Source organism: Dryobates pubescens, chromosome 2 (assembly GCF_014839835.1).
Source record: "Dryobates pubescens isolate bDryPub1 chromosome 2, bDryPub1.pri, whole genome shotgun sequence".
Lineage (NCBI taxonomy): Eukaryota > Metazoa > Chordata > Aves > Piciformes > Picidae > Dryobates > Dryobates pubescens.
In genome coordinates, this window is record NC_071613.1 from 31,244,254 (window position 1) to 31,262,721 (window position 18,468).

Consider the following 18,468-nt stretch of genomic DNA (forward strand, 5'->3'; position numbering starts at 1 on the left):
AGATTTTCTTTCTTTACCTTAGAAGTAAATACATAGCTTTTCATCTTACTGCTCTCTACAACTACCTGAAGGGAGGTTGTAGACAGGCCAGGGCTGGTCTCTTCTCCCAGGCAACCAGCACCAGAACAAGGGGACACAGTCTCAAGCTGCGCCAGGGGAGGCTTAGACTGGATGTTAGGAAGAAATTCTTCATAGAGTGATTGCCCATTGGAATGGGCTGCCTGGGGAGGTGGTGGAGTCACCATCATTGGAGGTGTTTAGGAGGGGACTTGATGGGGTGCTTGGTTGCATAGTTTAGTTGTTTAGATGGTATTGGATGATGCGTTGGATGTGATGATCTTGAAGGTCTCTTCCAACCTGGTTTATTCTATTCTGTTCTATTCTATTCTATTCTATCTGTATCTTAGATTGATGACATGTAACTCCTGTTGGGATCATCTGGAATGATTTCAAATATGTCTGTAATTAGTTTTCAAAAAAAAAAAAAAAGAAAACAATTAATTGATTCAACTTGGATAAGTACAGTAGCAGACAAAGCTGGTATTCAGTTAGCAGAGGTTATATCTCTGCCTGCATGCTCCAGAGGTTCTTCAGCTGTGTCGTGGGATGACACCTGGCTTGATGAGTTTGTTGTATTTCCTATGTCATTTGACCCCACTGACCTAACAGCATCACTTTCTGTGCTCTTGGCATAGTTTACTGGGTGCTGAACAGAAAGACTTTTCTTCTGTCTGGCAAATAAGTTAACACTGCCATATGTCAATACCGTTTTATGGTGGACTTAGACTATTTTCCCTTACATGGTACAGCTAACCCAGGCTAATCTCTGCATAAAGTAATTATCTTGGTGACACTTTCCCTTTGGCTTTTTACATTTCAGTAACTTGTTGAAGTTAGGGTGCAATATTTCGAAACACAAGTTTTCAAAAAGGAAACCATAAGGTGGTCATGCAGAAGCTGTAACTGTGAAGGTGAACTTACGGTTGCATGAACAAATTTATGTAAGTGAGTAGTTGGATGTGCCACACTAGCTGAGTCCATGCAATTTTGACTAATTTAGCATTGGTTCCTGCATGGGCCAGCCACAGCACATCTGTGTGAACAACTGTGTACATTAGCCAGTCTTGCACCCACATTCACATGTTTTTGTGTGCATGAAAAGCCCATTCCTCTCTTATAAACAGAACAAAAGTCTGCTGTTACATGGACAAAACAAAATGCAGGGGGTTTGCTGCTGTTTATTAACTTACTACATAATCAGCATATTGAAGATTATTTTTGTTTTGTTTTGAAAAGTGTTTCTGCTAGACATTTCTCGTATAGTTTGGGGGTTTTGTAGTGAACAGTGTAAAGCAAAAGGTACTTGTATGCTTATGAACGTAAAGGCATTTGGATGAGAAATTCTGCAGAGCAGAATGCACTTCCTTTGCATTTCTGACTGGTAGCAATTAGAGTTCCCAACTGCTGCCTGTCCAGATGTTTCTTGCCTGAAAGCATTGTGATTTGCATTGGAATACATTGTATTACTGCAGTAGTTGTAAAGTGGTCAGCTCACACAATCTAAATGTGGGCTCCAGTTGGGATGGTGAGCATATTTCCTGCTTGCACTAGCTTCTTCCCTCTCCCCACTCTGTCAGCTTGATGTGTTTGTATTTCTCAGATGAAGACTTTCATTGCTTGCTTTTCAAAACAAGCAGAGGATATACCAGCAGGTCAGAACTGACGTATGGATGGTTTCTTGTAAAGAGTGACACAGAAAAGAAGACCCAGATTTTGAATTGGAAGTTTCCCTTTCCCTCTGTCATTTTCAGGCAGCAAACATCCCTCTGGTGTCAGAGCTTGGCATTGATGATATCCATTTTGATGACTTCTCACTTGATGTGGATGCCATGATTACTGCAGCCCTGCGGATGTTCATGGAACTTGGAATGGTTCAGACATTTAAAATTGACTACGAGGTAACCATCTGTGCTTCAGAGATATCTGCTGCTCTTGTCTTGGCACTGCTCTGTCCATTTGTACACATTTAGTAGCCCTGATACAGTTTGTACTTTTCATTTCAGACGCTGTGTAGGTGGCTTTTGACGGTTAGGAAGAATTATCGAATGGTTTTGTATCACAACTGGAGGCATGCTTTCAACGTCTGCCAGCTAATGTTTGCCATGTTAACTGTAAGTATCCAGCTACAGACACAGTCCTCTAAGAGCTTTCACTGCCACATTGCCTTACCTGTCTAAACATTTTCCAACATTTGCTTTATTTTCTACTTATTATGATACACACTGGTTTCCAATAGAAACGAACACGGAAGTTATTCAACTTAAGGTGGCACATACTTGGCAGAACCTTACAGTATTTTAGTGACGGTGGTATCACAGCCACATTGAAGTGACTTAGAAATCTTGGAATGAGCTTGTTATTGTAGATCTTGATCTTACCAAAATGGATTTTCTTTTGGAAGTCTTTGATTTGACATTTATTTCAGACTTTAAAATTGTGAAGTATGAAACCAAGGAATTTTAGAACCTCCCAAGTATTTACCATGTTGATATTTATTACCTTCTAATCCAACTTCATCTAAACAGTGGTAGAAAGTATTGCTTTAAAACATTTTAACATTGTCTTCCAACACAGTGATCTAAGTGAATCTGGACACTGTAGTACTTCTGGGTTTTATTAACATGCATCTCCCTTAGCACCTGCAACTCCTTTTAGCCTACAATTCTGTTGAAAGTATCACTGCTCTTACTTGCTACTTACTAACTAGAGACCCCACAGTAATGACACTACATGAAATAATCCATGTTTGGCTAATTAATTCTTGTAAATGTATCAATACAAAACTTGGTGGTGCTGGATGTTTAATATCCTGTCTAATAGGTAAAAAGAGAAGGCACCGCATCTGTGTGCACATACACTTTCCACTCTACATTTTGGGTTTGCCTTATTTCCAGATAAAAATAAGAATTCAACTTTTCCCGTTTGTTTTTCATGTTTAGTTTCAACGGCTAGAGTCATCTATTGTGAACCGTAAAGTGGACTTATTAAGAACATTTGTGCAAATATTTATTTATCTGGGATATCATGTATTTGTTCCCTGATTTTAAATTACTGAATATTTATGTTCTTGTTGCTGGCTGGTCTTTGCAGTGTGGTTAGCATTTGAACCATGTCTGTAGAGGTGGAGACTCCATGGCCTGTGCTATTTACAGCAAGTGTTGGTGATGTGTTGCATGGACTTCAGACAGTCCATTGCCTGTTTCCTGCTCACAGGGAACAGCTGTCTTGTGTGTGAGTTCTCAGCTTTCTTCCTCCATTTGGCATTGTCTCTGTGGCAGAACTTTTTGTGTCAGGTGAGATAAAAAAATATTATGACTTCCCGTAGCAGGTAGATACTGGCCTAGTGATTGGTTCATCCCAGCTATGTGGGTTTGCCTCTCTGAGCATTGTTGGGGTTGTACCATACACCATGAGACAAAGGAAATGGGGACGTTTGACAAAGAGAGAAAGGTCACAGCTAAGCGGTAATAATGTCATTTCGGCAGGCAGTTTCTGATGCTCTCTAATGAAATCTCATGATAGTGTGTGGGCACAAGTACTTTTTTAAACCTTTATAAACTTAATATGCTTCAGCTATAGAAAAATGAAAGCTTTTTACTCTGAGGACTAAGGGCAAAGTCAGGTCATGACGTTCACCCGGGAATTAGATTAATTCCTAGCAAACTCTGCCAAGGTGGTGAGGAGCCCATAGACTTCACCAGTGAGGACCTCTAGGTGGAGCTCCGAGGCCAGGTTTTGGGCAGGCTATTCTTTCCGTGGGTTACACTTTCCCACCAGGAATCTCCACCTCAGCTAGCACTGACTAACTGCATTGGGAGTTAGCAGGGAGAGAGCAGAACCCTCCTTCTTCAGCAGCCACCAGCAAGTCTATGAAGCTTCAGACATGAACTGCTTTGACTGTGGTTCTCAAAGCATAGTTTCAATTTAGCAGTCAGCACAAGGGCACAACTATCTGTGGGAGGTGATCCAGGGTGTTCAAGCCAAGCTCATTTCATTACCTGCACTCCTGCTAATAAACCAAATGATCAGTTCCACATGCAGGGCTGGGTGCATGTGCCTATGGTCCACCCCACTTCACTGTGGCTCTGACAGAGAACAGGGTAAGTTCAGTTGTATGATCTGCTTGGGCTGCTCTCCTTTCCAGAGAGGAGAAGACTGATCTTGTGAAAAAGAACAGAAAAGAGAAAATCAAGGAACTAGTAATAGCATAAGGCTTGCTTTTACTGTGTTTGTCTTAGGGGAACCACCCAAGTTAGTATGTGCCTTGTTTTTATCACTTGCAAAAAGGGGAAAATTCTTTGACCATCAGAGAGAGGCTCTGATGCTCAAGGAGGTACTGCTTTGTGTAATTATTACACTCTACTCCAAATTTCCCCATGACAGTCAGCAATACTGACTGCTCAACAAATACAAGGCAATAGGTGTATTGTAGGTCATACTCAGGTTGGACTTAGCATAGTATAGTAATTTATGTCTGGAATGTGGCAATCTCTAATGGCCTCGCTGTGCTCCCACTGAATGCAGAAGGAAAATTGAGCTGGGTTGAACAAACTAAGCAATGCAAATTCAACAAAGCTTAAACCAGTGACAACTGATAACAACTCCTTGGTCATCCTTCTGCCTATGTATGTTATTGTATATCTAAATATGCATTTTGTCTCCAGTTAGACAATTAACAATTACAAGTACAATCCTGCGAGCCATACTTCTGTATTTCACACTCACTCAAATATTCTGATGACAAGCACTGATGCAAGACTGCTGTGTTAAGAATGAACTACAAGATCAAGCCCAGGCTTCATGATCAATTCCTTTGCTTAACACAGTTCACATTGGTACTTATTTCAAAAAGTAAAACTGAACAAATAAGCAGTACAAAAATTAAAATCCCATCTGGTGTGCTAATAACAAAACATATAAATGTAGGGCAAGGTATAATGAATGCAATTCATTTCCTCACATGAAAGAATGACCTCCATAACTCATTGGAGACTCTGCCACTCATGAGTTATGGGTCATTCCTTTGCTGGTGAAAATAAATTTTACTGCACTGTTGTCTACAGCCATTTTTTTCTCACTGAGTAGATTCAAAAAATGAGGAAAGGTAATCCTCTTTTTTCCTGGTTTATGTTCAAAGGAGATATTCCCTTATCATAACATTGTTTTAAATTGTTTTTTATTAAGTTAAATGTGCTACATTTTTCTCAAGTACTCAATGATAAGACTTCTGATTAAATAAAACATTGCAGTTATTTTTGAGACATTGCTCTTGTTAATAAATTCCTTCATCAGTTTTTCTACATTTGCAATACAGATTGAATCCTTGAGTTTAATCAAAGCTTGTGTTATACTAAAGAATATTTATTACAGCATCAATTTTATATTGTAATACTTCTATTTTAAGTTGTTTTAACTTAGTCAGGAATGTTTTCTCTAGATAGAAATCAGTCACATGGCATGTTGTCAGTTACAAACCTAGTTTTTAGATCCTTTTTCAAAGTAGATGTTAATTATTATTTGTTATGTAAGAGCAATGTTTAAAAAAAAAAAAAAAAGGAAAATACTATTTTTCAGATAATTTCTTCCGCCTGTGTAGCAGTTACTGAAACTAAAGAAAGCAATAGTACTAGAAATCCAGATAATCTTCAACTGACTCTATACACCAGTGTATTCTACACAGAAGGAATCTTTTCTCCTCATAATCAATCAACTTTTCTGATACATAAACTTTGAGCATAATTACAAAGCTTTTGTAGCAAGTCCTGTACTTTTCCAGTTCCCTCTGAAATGCATTCCTGAGCACCTGGGGGGGCTTGGCTCCCTGTACTGCCTAAATATTAACTACAGCCACACTTCAGACTATGGAAACAGATGCTATTTGGATTTGAATATGCATCTATTTAAGTAGCTTTTGTGGTCTTCAGGGTGAATAGCAGAATTTTCACATGGTATTGCAGCAATTGACTGGCATTTCTGAGGTAAGACCAACGAGTCCCACTGATACGCGCTTGATATTGCTTTGTCTTTGCATCACTTCACCCTCTTCTTGCTAATGGATGAAATTATGCCCCACTAAAAATCAGTGGAATTCAGGATTTCTTGCACACTGTTAGTGGTTTAGTCCTCAAATAGAAATGTGTTTTACATTCCTTTTACATAATTTCCTTTCATATTAACTTGATTTTGTGGGTAATTGAGGAGTGTCACTGGAGACTGGCACTGTGAAAAGACAAGTGTTAGGTGTTCCAGCTCAGCCAGACGGTTTTGCAGGCAATGGGGAATTTCAGTACAGCAGTTTTCAAAATTCTTTCTCAAATTTAAGTGGGTATCTGTAGCAGAAATATGTCATTGGAGATGTTTCCTCTATAAATCATGTCGCTTCATTTCATGTGTCCCAGATAACAAATCTCATAATAGTTCGTAACAGTTACACAGAGTGTATTTTAGCTGGCTTCTTTTATAGGTCTTTTCATTTAATATCTCAGCTATCTTTGACAGTAGGCATGGTCACCTTAGAATGGAAGAAGTCTGTCTAAATACTTCTCTGAACAATAATTTCAAAATTGAATCCATTTTGGTTTGTATGTCTCTGATACAAAATTCTAGTCCCTGTCTCAGTGTGTAGTTATTTGTGTTTGTTTTTAGGTCTTTTTGCCTTCAGTGTCTTCTGTGTAGTGGAAAAATGGCATGCTGGAAATGCTACAGAGAGATAATAACAGATCGCTCCAAGGACGTTATCTACTCTGCTAACCATCTAACATACAGCAGGGAATATAGATGACAATAAAACATTTATCTTCTCCTTACCAAAACATTCATGGTATCGAAACAAAGTTGACTGTTGCTCAATGGACTAACATTACTCATCCCTTTTGCTACTGTTACAGCTGCCTTTTTTTTTTCTCTTGTTCTTTTTTTTTTTTCCCCTTCTCTGCTCTCAGACTGCAGGATTTCAGGAGATTCTAACTGAAATTGAAATTTTAGCTTTGATTGTGGGATGCTTATGTCATGACCTTGACCACAGGGGAACCAACAATGCCTTCCAAGCCAAGTAAGTTTTCTAATTCTTATTACTTTAATCTGGTTTTCTTCCACATAAGAGCAAAAGGTGACCAGGATAAAGAATGAAGCATTAATTTCAGACCTTCTAGGCCAAGGCCAAGTATTCCTATTCTTGTACATAGCAAGGAGCCATCCATCTTTATCATTCTCTGTTCTTTTAGGTAATTGCTGGCTTGTCCTTTGTACCAGGCTGTTGAACTGACATCACCTATTGAAATGTGTTGCCAAAACTTGATGTTCTTTTCAGGCTCAGATGGTATTGATTCTGGTATTCAACCCAGGAAACACAGGAACTGTCTGAGTTGATCTTGCTAGCTGGAATGGATGACAATAAGTGAAACCTTGTTCTGCTATTAGGAGGAAAATAGGTAAAACTGATATAACGCTTTCACAAAAGAATTCACAGCCATATATAGGCAAGCACATATACAGCAATTCCTAGTTTATGAAGTATGAAACTGTTGCCATCGCGCTGGAGCTCTGATGCATATTACTTGCAGTGGGTGAGTGAAGTAGTTGCCTGCCGCATACTTGTCAGTTGTGAAGTGCACAGCGTCCTGGCTCTGTAGAAGAGCCTCCTCCCTGCCCTGCCCCACACACCGCCTGTTCAGAAGCATTCTGCAGTGGGCAGGGATGGGCTGGCCATCCCTGTAATGGTTGGTTCCAACCAGAACACAAAGCTGGATCTCAAATACAGATTCTTACATCACCTATGTGCAGTCTTGCTCTTCCAATTGTTTCAATTTTAAAAAGTTAATTTTATTTTATTCAGAGTGTTTAGGACCTGATTCAGCACCCCTGACTTGCATATGGTTTTATCATCTAGGCTGCTGCCCTCAGACAGAGTGGGACAGAAGCAGGTTTGTGGAAGGTTTGAGGGTACTTCTCATTGTGGTGGTAAGGGAACTCCCTTGACAAAGGTAAAATTCTTTCCAAAATCCGTGTTCCCCAGGAATAGGGAAGGACAAGAAGAAATGTCCCCTGACAACATCCTGGCCAAGCTGTGAAATAAAGCTGTCAGACACAGAGACTCCTCCAAATCCCATGTTGTTTTCTTGGCTCCTCAGGTCCTCTGCAGTCAGAATATGATATGTTGAGGCTCTCTTGTCCTGCAGATCCCCGTGTGCATTTGCAGCTTTGTCTGTTCTGCATAACTGCTAATCCTTCAGCGTGACGGGGAAGTGGTCAGATGGTTGTCCAAAGATATCTGAAAGACAGCATGATGTTGTATTAGCCTCCTACCTCTTGCAGAAATACTCTGCTGCAATGTGTCTATGTATGGGCTGCTGCATTTCTAGGGGCATGCTGCCTCAGTGAACATCACTCAAAGTGATGTTTCTGATATTTGCTAAGCTGCCATTTCCTGAGCTATTGGTGTTGCTGTACAGTCTCAATGAAACAATGACACCGTCTGGATCTTCAATCACCACAGCAAAGAAAATCAATTGCAGTGCTCAAAAGACAGAGCTCATGGTGCAAAGGTTACCAAGAACTGCTAGATGCCTTTTTGCAGCTGAGGCTTGAAGAGAATCAAAAAATAGGAGACAAATGGAAAGGAAGCTCAGCTGATTGATGTTTATGTCCCTAATTTACAAAAACGAGACCCAAGATTTACATCCCGAGTGGTTTAGGCTCTGATTAAGTTAACCACTTGTCCACTGTAACACTATACAATATCTCTTGTGCAGAGAGGTGGCTGAGTTAAAGACAGAGGTTTCAGCATTGGAGTGCTATCAGTTATACTTGTTGTTTGACAATGGAGTACAAAGAGGAGGTTACCATTTTACAACTCCATAAAGAAATTGCTGAAAATATTTAACAAAAGACAAACGTTACCACATGTGTATAAAACATCCATGAAAACAGAAGCCGTAGCTTTCATAACAGCAGCTATGATTTATTCCTCTAACCTGACATAAATTTAAGCATCACATTTTCCTACTTTATCTTCAGTGCTGTTGTGTGTGATGAAAGTTCAAGAGGTATATGATGGAGGTAATATCACAGTTGTCTGAAATGGCTCTGTTATATATTTCAACACCACCTTCTCTGGGGATGGTGTTTCCTGCACATCCTTCTCTCTAATATAGCTGCTTCTGATAATTAAATAGCAGTATGGTGCAGTTTTATAGTATATGCTCCTAGGAGAGTCTTTCTCTTTGTCTCTAGTATAATCTCCTATTTTCATTTCTTTGGATAGAAAACGCTATCTTGTCACTTTAGGCTGGGTCCCAGAAGAGAAGTAATGGTGAACAGTTATTATTCTGAAAATTGAGTCATGTTCTCTGTACCTCCCAACAAATTCACAATTTTGTAATGGTGTTCTCTAGATTTTTGTTCTTTAAACTTAAACCCCCACCTGCTCTGCCCATTCTGAAGCTAATTTTGTTTTATCCAATAAACATGACAAGAGAATACATTCTAAAGAGATGCTAAACTTTACTTCAGTATTCACTGTTCTCACTTGTGCTTTTGCTTCCTTCAGTATTTTTTAAGTGAATGATTTTACATAAAGATAGAACTTTGCATTTGCAGTTGCCTTTTGTTGTTGTTGTGTTTCAGGGTTTTCTTTAAAAGAGTTTGTAATCATCTGTTGTAAGTCATTGTATTTATATCTATCAAGAATTAAAAAGTAGTAGCAGAACAGCCAGTCCTAGCTCAAGGACATGACTGCACAGTAGTGCACTTGCACTGTTGCGTTACTGAGGCACTTTGAATGTTGCAGTACCAAACGTCATGTACTGCCAGGAAAGTCTTTTGTCAGGTGATTATATTTAGCAAACATAAATGCCTTGTATCTAGCTCTAAATTAGTAATTTGATCTTGTCAACAGTCTTAAGTGCGGTTGCTGAAATGGCGAGGGAGAATGTCTCTTCATGCTTTTGTTACCAAATTGTCTCTGAAACTCGCTTCGTAAGCAGAGAAGCAGTATTTGTTGACTCCCTGTGTTCTGTTTCAGGAGTGGGTCAGCCTTAGCTCAGCTCTACGGCACCTCTGCTACCTTGGAGCACCACCATTTCAATCATGCTGTCATGATTCTCCAAAGTGAGGTACAAAAGCATTACTATTAATCTCACAGTAAGCTGTTGAGCAGTTTCAGCCAGAGAAAGGAAATACCACACACGGTACCTGTTTAATGCCCTCTCCTTGAGGAATTATTTATTGGTTACCACAAAGGTCACAACTAGCACAAAATTAAACAACCACAAATGCTGATCATAGAGCTCAGAGATTATATTTGTCTCAATCTGCTGGGGCAAGAATATACTAATCACATTGTCAGCTTTTCCCAGTCTTACATAGATGCTACTCAGTGGTTTGTAGGTAGGCAAAACAAGCTCTTACCTTTTCCCACAGGTGTTGTATTCAGACTGTCACAGTCATCCTTTACTTACTAGACCAATTTAATTTCATTGACAGTCTTTTGGTAATCAGTGTTTTTTATGACGGTGTTGCATATTTTTATTAAGTGATTTCAAAACAATATCAGCAATATTGTGCTATCCAAAGTATACTAGTGGTCCTGCAGATATGTATAAAGACATACATCTTTCCTTCAATATCTTTTTGCATGTACTCCCCCTGAGATGTAGTAAGTGGGAAAAGTAGAAGGATGGACATGCAGTCCTCACAAAGCAATGGATGTGTATCTTCTTAATTTATATAGGAAGGCTGTTACAAAATGCATTCAGTATATATGTAGCACAATGGGAGGCCATATGCTGGTCTGCAGTAACTTTTGGAGAACATCTGGGAATGCTCCAGGATCACAGATGAATGGGAACAGGATGATGGCTTTACCAGTGCATACAGTGCCACAGAGATTAGTCGTGGGACTGTAGCTTTTGTGTTCAGCTTCTAAAGATTATATTAAAAAAATAGGCATAGGAAAGGAGAGCACCAACATGAGATTTAAATAGCTCAATCTGCTTAGCCTACCCTACCTGATCTCCTTGTACTGCCAGGGAAAGGCATAGAAAAGGCAGCATTTGGAAATTAAACAGACTGGTTCAAAATAGGTTAAAAAAAAAAGGAGTTTTGGGGGGGTTGTTTCTTGGGGCATTTTGTGGGGGTTGGTTTGTTTCGGTTTGTTGTTTGGTTTTTGGTTTGGTTTGGTTTTGTTTTCTAAACAAATGAGACTGTTCAGCATCTGCAACAAGCTTTTCTGGGAAACTGTAATTTTGGTAGTTCCTGAAATCTTCACCATAACTGATAGTCTCTCTGAAGACAGGGGCAACTCTGTATAAGTTTATAGCTCATGTCAGTTTGGATGCTTTTCTTTTTCTTCTCCAGCTTAAAATCAAGAAATCTATGAAAATACTACTTCTTTTTTTTTCCCCTTGGAATCTACCTCAGCTTCTTTTAGAGACATAAAATACTACTTGAAATGCTAGTTCTTCCCTTTGATCATTCAAGCAGCTCCTTCTCCAAGTCTTCATGTCTAGACCAGAAAATTAGTCCTACAGGATTTTTATCCAACAGATATTAGTTGCTACTGGAACACAACACCCCTTAATCCCAATAAATGGATTTGGATTTGGATCCTCCAGTCTACTTAAAGTTACACCAGCTTTCACCAGCTCTCAAATAAACTGAAATTAGACTATATGCTAATGTTGATATTCTAGTCTGTCTTTGCCATCTAGAAGGAAACACAGTACATTATAGTATTTTTTTAGACTTTTATTATGCTGGACAAAGGAAGCATTTATCCTTTACTCTTGTCATGCTGACCTCAGTATAAGTAATCTTGAGCTTTGTAGTGACAGGTCAGAAAGGCAACAGATGTTATAGAGGTTATATCAATCCTGTTGCTGGAAAATTCTTGCTTTTAAGGGCATTTTAATCTTCCTAAGTAGATGACGGCAGTGCATACTCAATGTGTGCATTGCAGTGCTAAATACCACAAAATAAACTCAGTTTAGCAAGAACCTTGTCATTTCTACAGGTGATTTTTTTTTAAAGCACATGTATTTACATTAATTTAGTTCCATATGACTAATCTCACAGAGACAACTTCTTGCCACCCATCAGTTTGGTTGTTTCATTTTATTTTCTGCAAGATTTCATAGAGAAATTACAGGATCTCTGTTGCTGTTAGTTTTCCGAAATTCACTTACAAAAGGATCTTCCTGCTTTCAAATATCAATAGTAATTTGTTTCCTTTCACTCTGTCCATAGAGCACCTTTCAAATTATTAATCCATGATCCCTTAAAAAGTAGCTAAGGGTATTTAAATTGCTTAAAGTTGTTGTTCTTTAGCCTTCACAGGCAATGCTTCTATGTACTGTAAGACAGCACAGTAACAGTCACAGTGAGCAAATGGGCTGTTTTAAATGGAAAGCTGATTTAGTGTCTTTGACTGCTCTAACAGCAGTTTGTGTGCCAGCAAGCAGCAGCACAGATAAATCTATTAGGCAAACATCTCAAAAGCTGAAATGCACAGCTCCCCAAAACATATAATAAGAGGAAAGATTGAGATGTATCCATAGTTTTTACCCATAAACTGTGCAGGGTCAAAGCAAAAGGTAAATCTTTCCTCAAGAGGCTATAATTTCAGCAGAGTTTAGAAAATCATACCAGGTGCTTGGTTGCAATCATCAACTCTTCCATCCCAATGTAATCTCAGCAGTATTATCATTATTATTTTGTTGTAGTTTTGCTGTGAATCAGAAAAGGTCTCTGTTAAGCGAAACAGTACACTAAAGAGTTAGAAAACCTTTTAAAAACATATATTGATTGCTAGCCCTTTACCTCTTTTATCTCTTTCATTATAGGGTCACAACATCTTTGCTAACTTGTCCTCTAAGGAGTACAGTGACCTTATGCAGCTTCTAAAACAATCGATATTGGCAACAGACCTCACTCTGTATTTTGAGTAAGTATTGGCATTTCTTGTATTTGACAAATGAAAATTCAAAGAACTTACTCTAATGACCTATTAAATACCAGTAAGGATATATTATATGAGAAATTAGTGTTTAGCTGTGGTTGAAGAGATTTAGTCTAACACTCACTATATATTAGGTTAGTAGAAATTTCTCAAGTGTCCAAGTAAGTTTTGTTTTAACGTGTAACATGTCTGTATCAACAAAAAGTAAGTGAAATCCTAGGCTTATACGTCAAAGCAATCCCACACATGCAAGTATATTCTCAGAGAAGTTGTATTAAGAAAGGGGTTTAGTGAATAGTTTTATTATAAATAACTTCTAAACATTAGTCCATGAAGCAGTTTCCATTTGCTGACATGAACATCCTGACCAGGACAACCAAATCCTTTAAAGCATACTCTTTTTGAAGCCGTCTGTTAGGATCACTTGTTATCTGGGGGGTTGGTATGACAGGGGAATTTGCTGACAGCTTCAAGTGAGATACAAGGACCACAGGGATGTGTCAGTCCACGTTATTCTGTCTCTTCACAAATAACAAGTGCTGCAGAAATGTTTTGTGCTGTCAAGGAAGAGATAAGTGGCAAGTGCTGAGAGGGCAGCCACCCTGGTAGAGCCCACATCCCTGGCCAACATCCTGCAGCTCCATGAAAAACTAGAGAGAGCACAGAGCAGTGCCATGGGAAGCAACCCATCAGACAAGATGGAGCTCTCTTCACTGCCTGCCTTAGGCTGAAGACGTGCATGGTAAAGTTGTCTTTCTAGTTTCAATACAGATAAATAATGTCCAATAAAAAGGAACACGATCTGAACTTCAGGATGATTCTTCTTTGCTTGCATAATTGATTTTTATATGCTACATGAATCAGAAAACTTGCAGCAAATGCAGACTTTTTACTCAGCATTCTGCAAATTAGTTATCTTTTCCTCTTGTGTTATTATGATTCATTACTCAGATAGCTGTTATGCTACTTTCCTTCCACAAATGCCTGAAATCACTCCCTGGAAACACTTCTTAAAGCCACCTTATGTGAACAGATGTTTCCACACAAGCAGCTAACTTTTTTTTTCAGTTTGCTGTATTTTTGTAGAGAAGGAAATTCTCCTAGCAGTATTCTTATAATACCTAAACCTAGTGATCACAAAGGCCAGCTAGCAAAACAGCAACAAAACCCCAGGCAGAGCAAGGCTTTATGACCTTCTTAAGGCACTACTGTTCTACAAACAAATAAAAAGATAACTTTCATGAAAGATCAGATGGAAAATATACTTGATTTCAACAGATAATTCTAGGCAATGATGTTTGTAGATCATACAATAAGCAAAAGCATGGAATCAAAATTAAGCTTATGGAAATTCACTTAATCTCTTGACTCACTGGGCTATGGAGCAATTGGATTTGTTATATCACAGTATCACAGTATAACTAAGGTTGGAAGAGACCCCAAGGATCAGGGGGTTGGTCTCTTCTCCCAGGCAACCAGCACCAGAACAAGGGGACACAGTCTCAAGCTGTGCCAGGGGAGGTTTGGACTCAAGGTGAGGAAAAAGTTCTTCACTGAGCGAGTCGTTCGTCATTGGAATGGGCTGCCCAGGGAGGCGGTGGAGTCGCCGTTCCTGGAGGTGTTCAAGGGGAGATTGGACGTGGCACTTAGTGCCATGGTCTAGTTGTGAGGTCTGTTGGAACAGGTTGGACTTGATGATCCTTGGGGTCTCTTCCAACCTTAGTTACTGTGATACTGTGATACTGTGATCGAGTCCAACCTGTCTCCACAGACCTCATGACTAGACCGTGGCACCAAGTGCCACGTCCAATCTCCTCTTGAACACCTCCAGGGACGGTGACTCCACCACCTCCCTGGGCAGCCCATTCCAATGACGAACGACTCGCTCAGTGAAGAACTTCGAGTCTAAACCTCCCCTGGCGCAGCTTGAGACTGTGTCCCCTTGTTCTGGTGCTGGTTGCCTGGGAGAAGAGACCAACCCCTTCCTGGCTACAAGCGCCTTTCAGGTAGTTGTAGAGGGCAATGAGGTCCCCCCTGAGCCTTCTCTTCTCCAGGCTAAACAATCCCAGCTCCCTCAGCCTCTCCTCGTAGGGCTTGTGCTCAAGGCCTCTCCCCAGCCTTGTTGCCCTTCTCTGGACACGTTCAAGTGTCTCAATGTCCTTCTTAAACTGAGGGGCCCAGAACTGGACACAGTACTCAAGGTGCAACACAGTACTCAAGGTGCTATATATATATAAATATAGCAAGACAACTTCCCCTTCACAGCAAAATACAACCAGAGTCAAAGTGACTCAAAGACATTGCAAAAATGTTAACATTCTGTTTACTTCTGAAATCCTTGCATATTATGCTTGCTTAATATTAGCAAATCTTTTCATTTTGGATACCATGCATAAAACAGCCAGTAGGAAACACTAAGCTGTTTCCTTATACATGCCTGCACTTTGTCCATTAATAAATCTTCCAAACAAAATGATTCTATGATTCTATGATATGAATTGCACAGGATATCCAATACTTCAAAATTAAATCATTATCAATTTTTACATTGTTAGCCTGGGCATTGATGGTCTGAGCTTGTTTAAGGTGTATGTGCCAGCTACTCTTGGCCATTGAAATTATCATCATTGCCATATTCATCACTGCAGTATTTATTTCTGCTGGATGTTATTTCCATGATGCTCTGACTTTCTGTGAGAGAAATTAATTTGTTTTCTGCATATATGACTTTGCATTGTCACAGCAAATTTTGTAACTGAAAGGTTTTTTAATATTATTTCACAAAACATAAGGGATTAGATATCACCACATAGTCCTTACATCTCCCTGTTCTAGTTGCTGTCATGAAATGCATTATAGGAAGGTCCTGTGGTAGGAGTGACTGGTCATGTTAACACATGATAGTCAGGGACTAAAATAATGCAGTTTCAGTGCCATAAATAATTACAGACTATTATTAAAGTCAGAAATTTGGTACTTAGACAACAAACAAGCACTAACATGTTCTAGTTTGTGTTATGTCCATCTTTGAGGACGTAAGCAAGACATTCTAGAAGGCAAAGCATAGAAACAAGCAGGGAGACCTAGTTTCCAGTGAAAGAGAACTACTAACTCAAGACTTCTGCAGTTCCTGTGTCTCACTGTTCTGTGTGCTGGAAATAGCAAATAGCACATCTCTGAAAAAACCCTCAGGACACAGAAATAAAAACCATTCTGCAAGGACAAGAGAAGTGTGTATATATTTCAGGAGTGTTTCTATTGTCTGTATGTCCACTGCTGTAGTTGAACAGTTCATGCTTCCATGGAAGAGTGAACATCTTGGTACCATTTATTTCCTTATCTGCAGAGACCATAAATACAATATTGCTTTTACAAGGCAACTCTGACATTGATAACAGACATTTATAGAACACAATCGGAAATTAGTATGTTTCGCTTAAATGGACTGTCAGGGTAACGACTTTAACAGTAATACATGAGCTGTAATGATTTCATATCACCCAGAGAAGTGTTTCTACTGCAATGCTGCCCTGGAAGTGACTTGTTTCCTTTTTGATCATCTGTTTTGTTGCAGGAGAAGGACTGAGTTTTTTGAACTTGTCAGTAAAGGTGGTTATGACTGGAATAGAAAAAAACACCGAGAAATATTTCGGTGAGCACTATTGTTTATTGCTTTCTGGTTATTTCAGAGCATAGCCATATTTGTTTAAGGCATTTCCTGCATCATGGAGTGAAGACTTAGAGGAACAACAGAAGGAAGCTTGTTTTAAAAATATGATCTCTTGCATGAAATATAACAATGGTATGATTTCTAAACACTACCAGACAGCAAGGATGTAATCAGTGTGACCTCAACATCTCCATTCCTTTCATTTCTGCCTTTACACTCTGTCATGTCATCTTCCCTTTCTCCCAGTCTCATCAGTTACTGCCCAACCCTTCCACTCTTTCTCCAGAAAGCATCAATATTCTGCTTTAGAATACAAAGATCGTTCTTGTCCATTTCCCTATTTTCTCCTCCTCTCAGCTGTTTCCTTTCACTGGCCACACTTCTCTCTGCTCTTCCAGTCTGTACATTAGAATTTGCAGATACACAGTACTCTTCCAGCCCTCAAGAATGATTTGAGCATGCATCCTATTGAAAACCTCAGACATTGTGGGTGGTTTGACTACACCACGCTTCTGAGACAATAAAATGTGTGCATTTGCATAAGCATGCCTGATTATGTCTGAAACTTCATTAAAATTCTGTTTCCTTTTGGTCTTTTAACCAAAATATTGGCCATTTCCTATTTTCCATATCATTTCACCCATTCCTAATTTTAGATTCAGGCAATATTATTTGATGCTTCATTTTCAGTGCCCTTGTTCTTCATTTAAACTTTCTTAGACTTCTGTCTGCATCACAGTGCTGTACATAAATGCTTTCTACAGCTGAATTGCTTTTTCCTCCTAATGCATATAAAACATGGTTGTAGCTAGGTATTAAACTACACTGGAACAGTATAGCTCATAGTAAATCTTAAATTTTTATTGTAGATGAGCAGTAGAAACTGCTTAACCAGTGTCTGGGATGCCTCTTGTGATTAGAGGTTCTCTTGCCACAGCAGTCACTTACAAATAGGCATATAAATTAAAACAGTTTGCAGATGCTATTATGTAATAATATCCTTACTAATATTGTGAAGCACAAGCTTTCTAGTATATTATAATTATTTACATAAGTACTCTTAGAAGTATTGCAAAATCAGCAGTTACTCCCTTGCAATATAATTTCTTATCTAGTGTGCAATGCACAATACCAAAATTCATCTGATGACCTGCTTCCTAGGCGCAATTGTGATGTAAAAGCCATGCTGACGGCTGAGATTTCAAATGTGTCATTCTTTTGGGGAGGAAAAGAAGGTGCCAGGGCTGACATTTTATGTATGTATTATTTATTTATGCATCCAGAGTAGAGTTGTTTAGAAATCCAACAAAGGTTGATTCAGCTTGTATTGTTCATTTCTGTTTTTCAGATCAATGCTAATGACAGCCTGTGACCTTGGAGCTGTGACCAAACCGTGGGAGATTTCAAGACAGGCAAGTCATGATTAATAGCAAGGCTGGGAGGAGGCGGGACTGGCAGGACAATATTCCCAGGGCCCTAGCTTACAGGGGACCAAAACTGGAACCAATTTACAGCAGTACTGATGCCATAAAAAAATAGCAGGGGGGTTTCTGCGAGAAATGGTTTATTGCATAATCCTTCCATGTACACATGCTGGTGAGCAGCATGTATGTACCTGAAGAGACCTGGTTTTACAACTCCTTCTCTTATTAACCTTTTAAATCCATATTAAAAAATTGAAGGATTAAACAAAAAATGTGTTGGCCACATGTAGCTGCACATACTTGTTTTGTCCCATAATTTTCCTTGGCAGCAGCAGGATCTTCCATAAATCAAAAATACC

At 39.2% G+C, this 18,468-nt stretch overlaps 1 protein-coding gene across 3 annotated transcripts in view; it reads left to right on the plus strand.

The window, feature by feature from the left end:
• The window catches only part of PDE11A (phosphodiesterase 11A), a 126,315-nt gene that overhangs the window by 87,068 nt on the left and 20,779 nt on the right, over nucleotides 1–18,468 (plus strand). For all 3 annotated transcript variants that reach the window (XM_054174135.1, XM_054174149.1, XM_009906662.2), the window contains 7 exons: nucleotides 1,812–1,958; nucleotides 2,064–2,171; nucleotides 7,002–7,111; nucleotides 10,082–10,172; nucleotides 12,900–13,000; nucleotides 16,590–16,667; nucleotides 18,034–18,101. In XM_054174135.1, coding sequence (XP_054030110.1) covers nucleotides 1,812–1,958; nucleotides 2,064–2,171; nucleotides 7,002–7,111; nucleotides 10,082–10,172; nucleotides 12,900–13,000; nucleotides 16,590–16,667; nucleotides 18,034–18,101 — 703 coding nt within the window. The remainder of the gene's footprint in view (nucleotides 1–1,811; nucleotides 1,959–2,063; nucleotides 2,172–7,001; nucleotides 7,112–10,081; nucleotides 10,173–12,899; nucleotides 13,001–16,589; nucleotides 16,668–18,033; nucleotides 18,102–18,468) is intronic.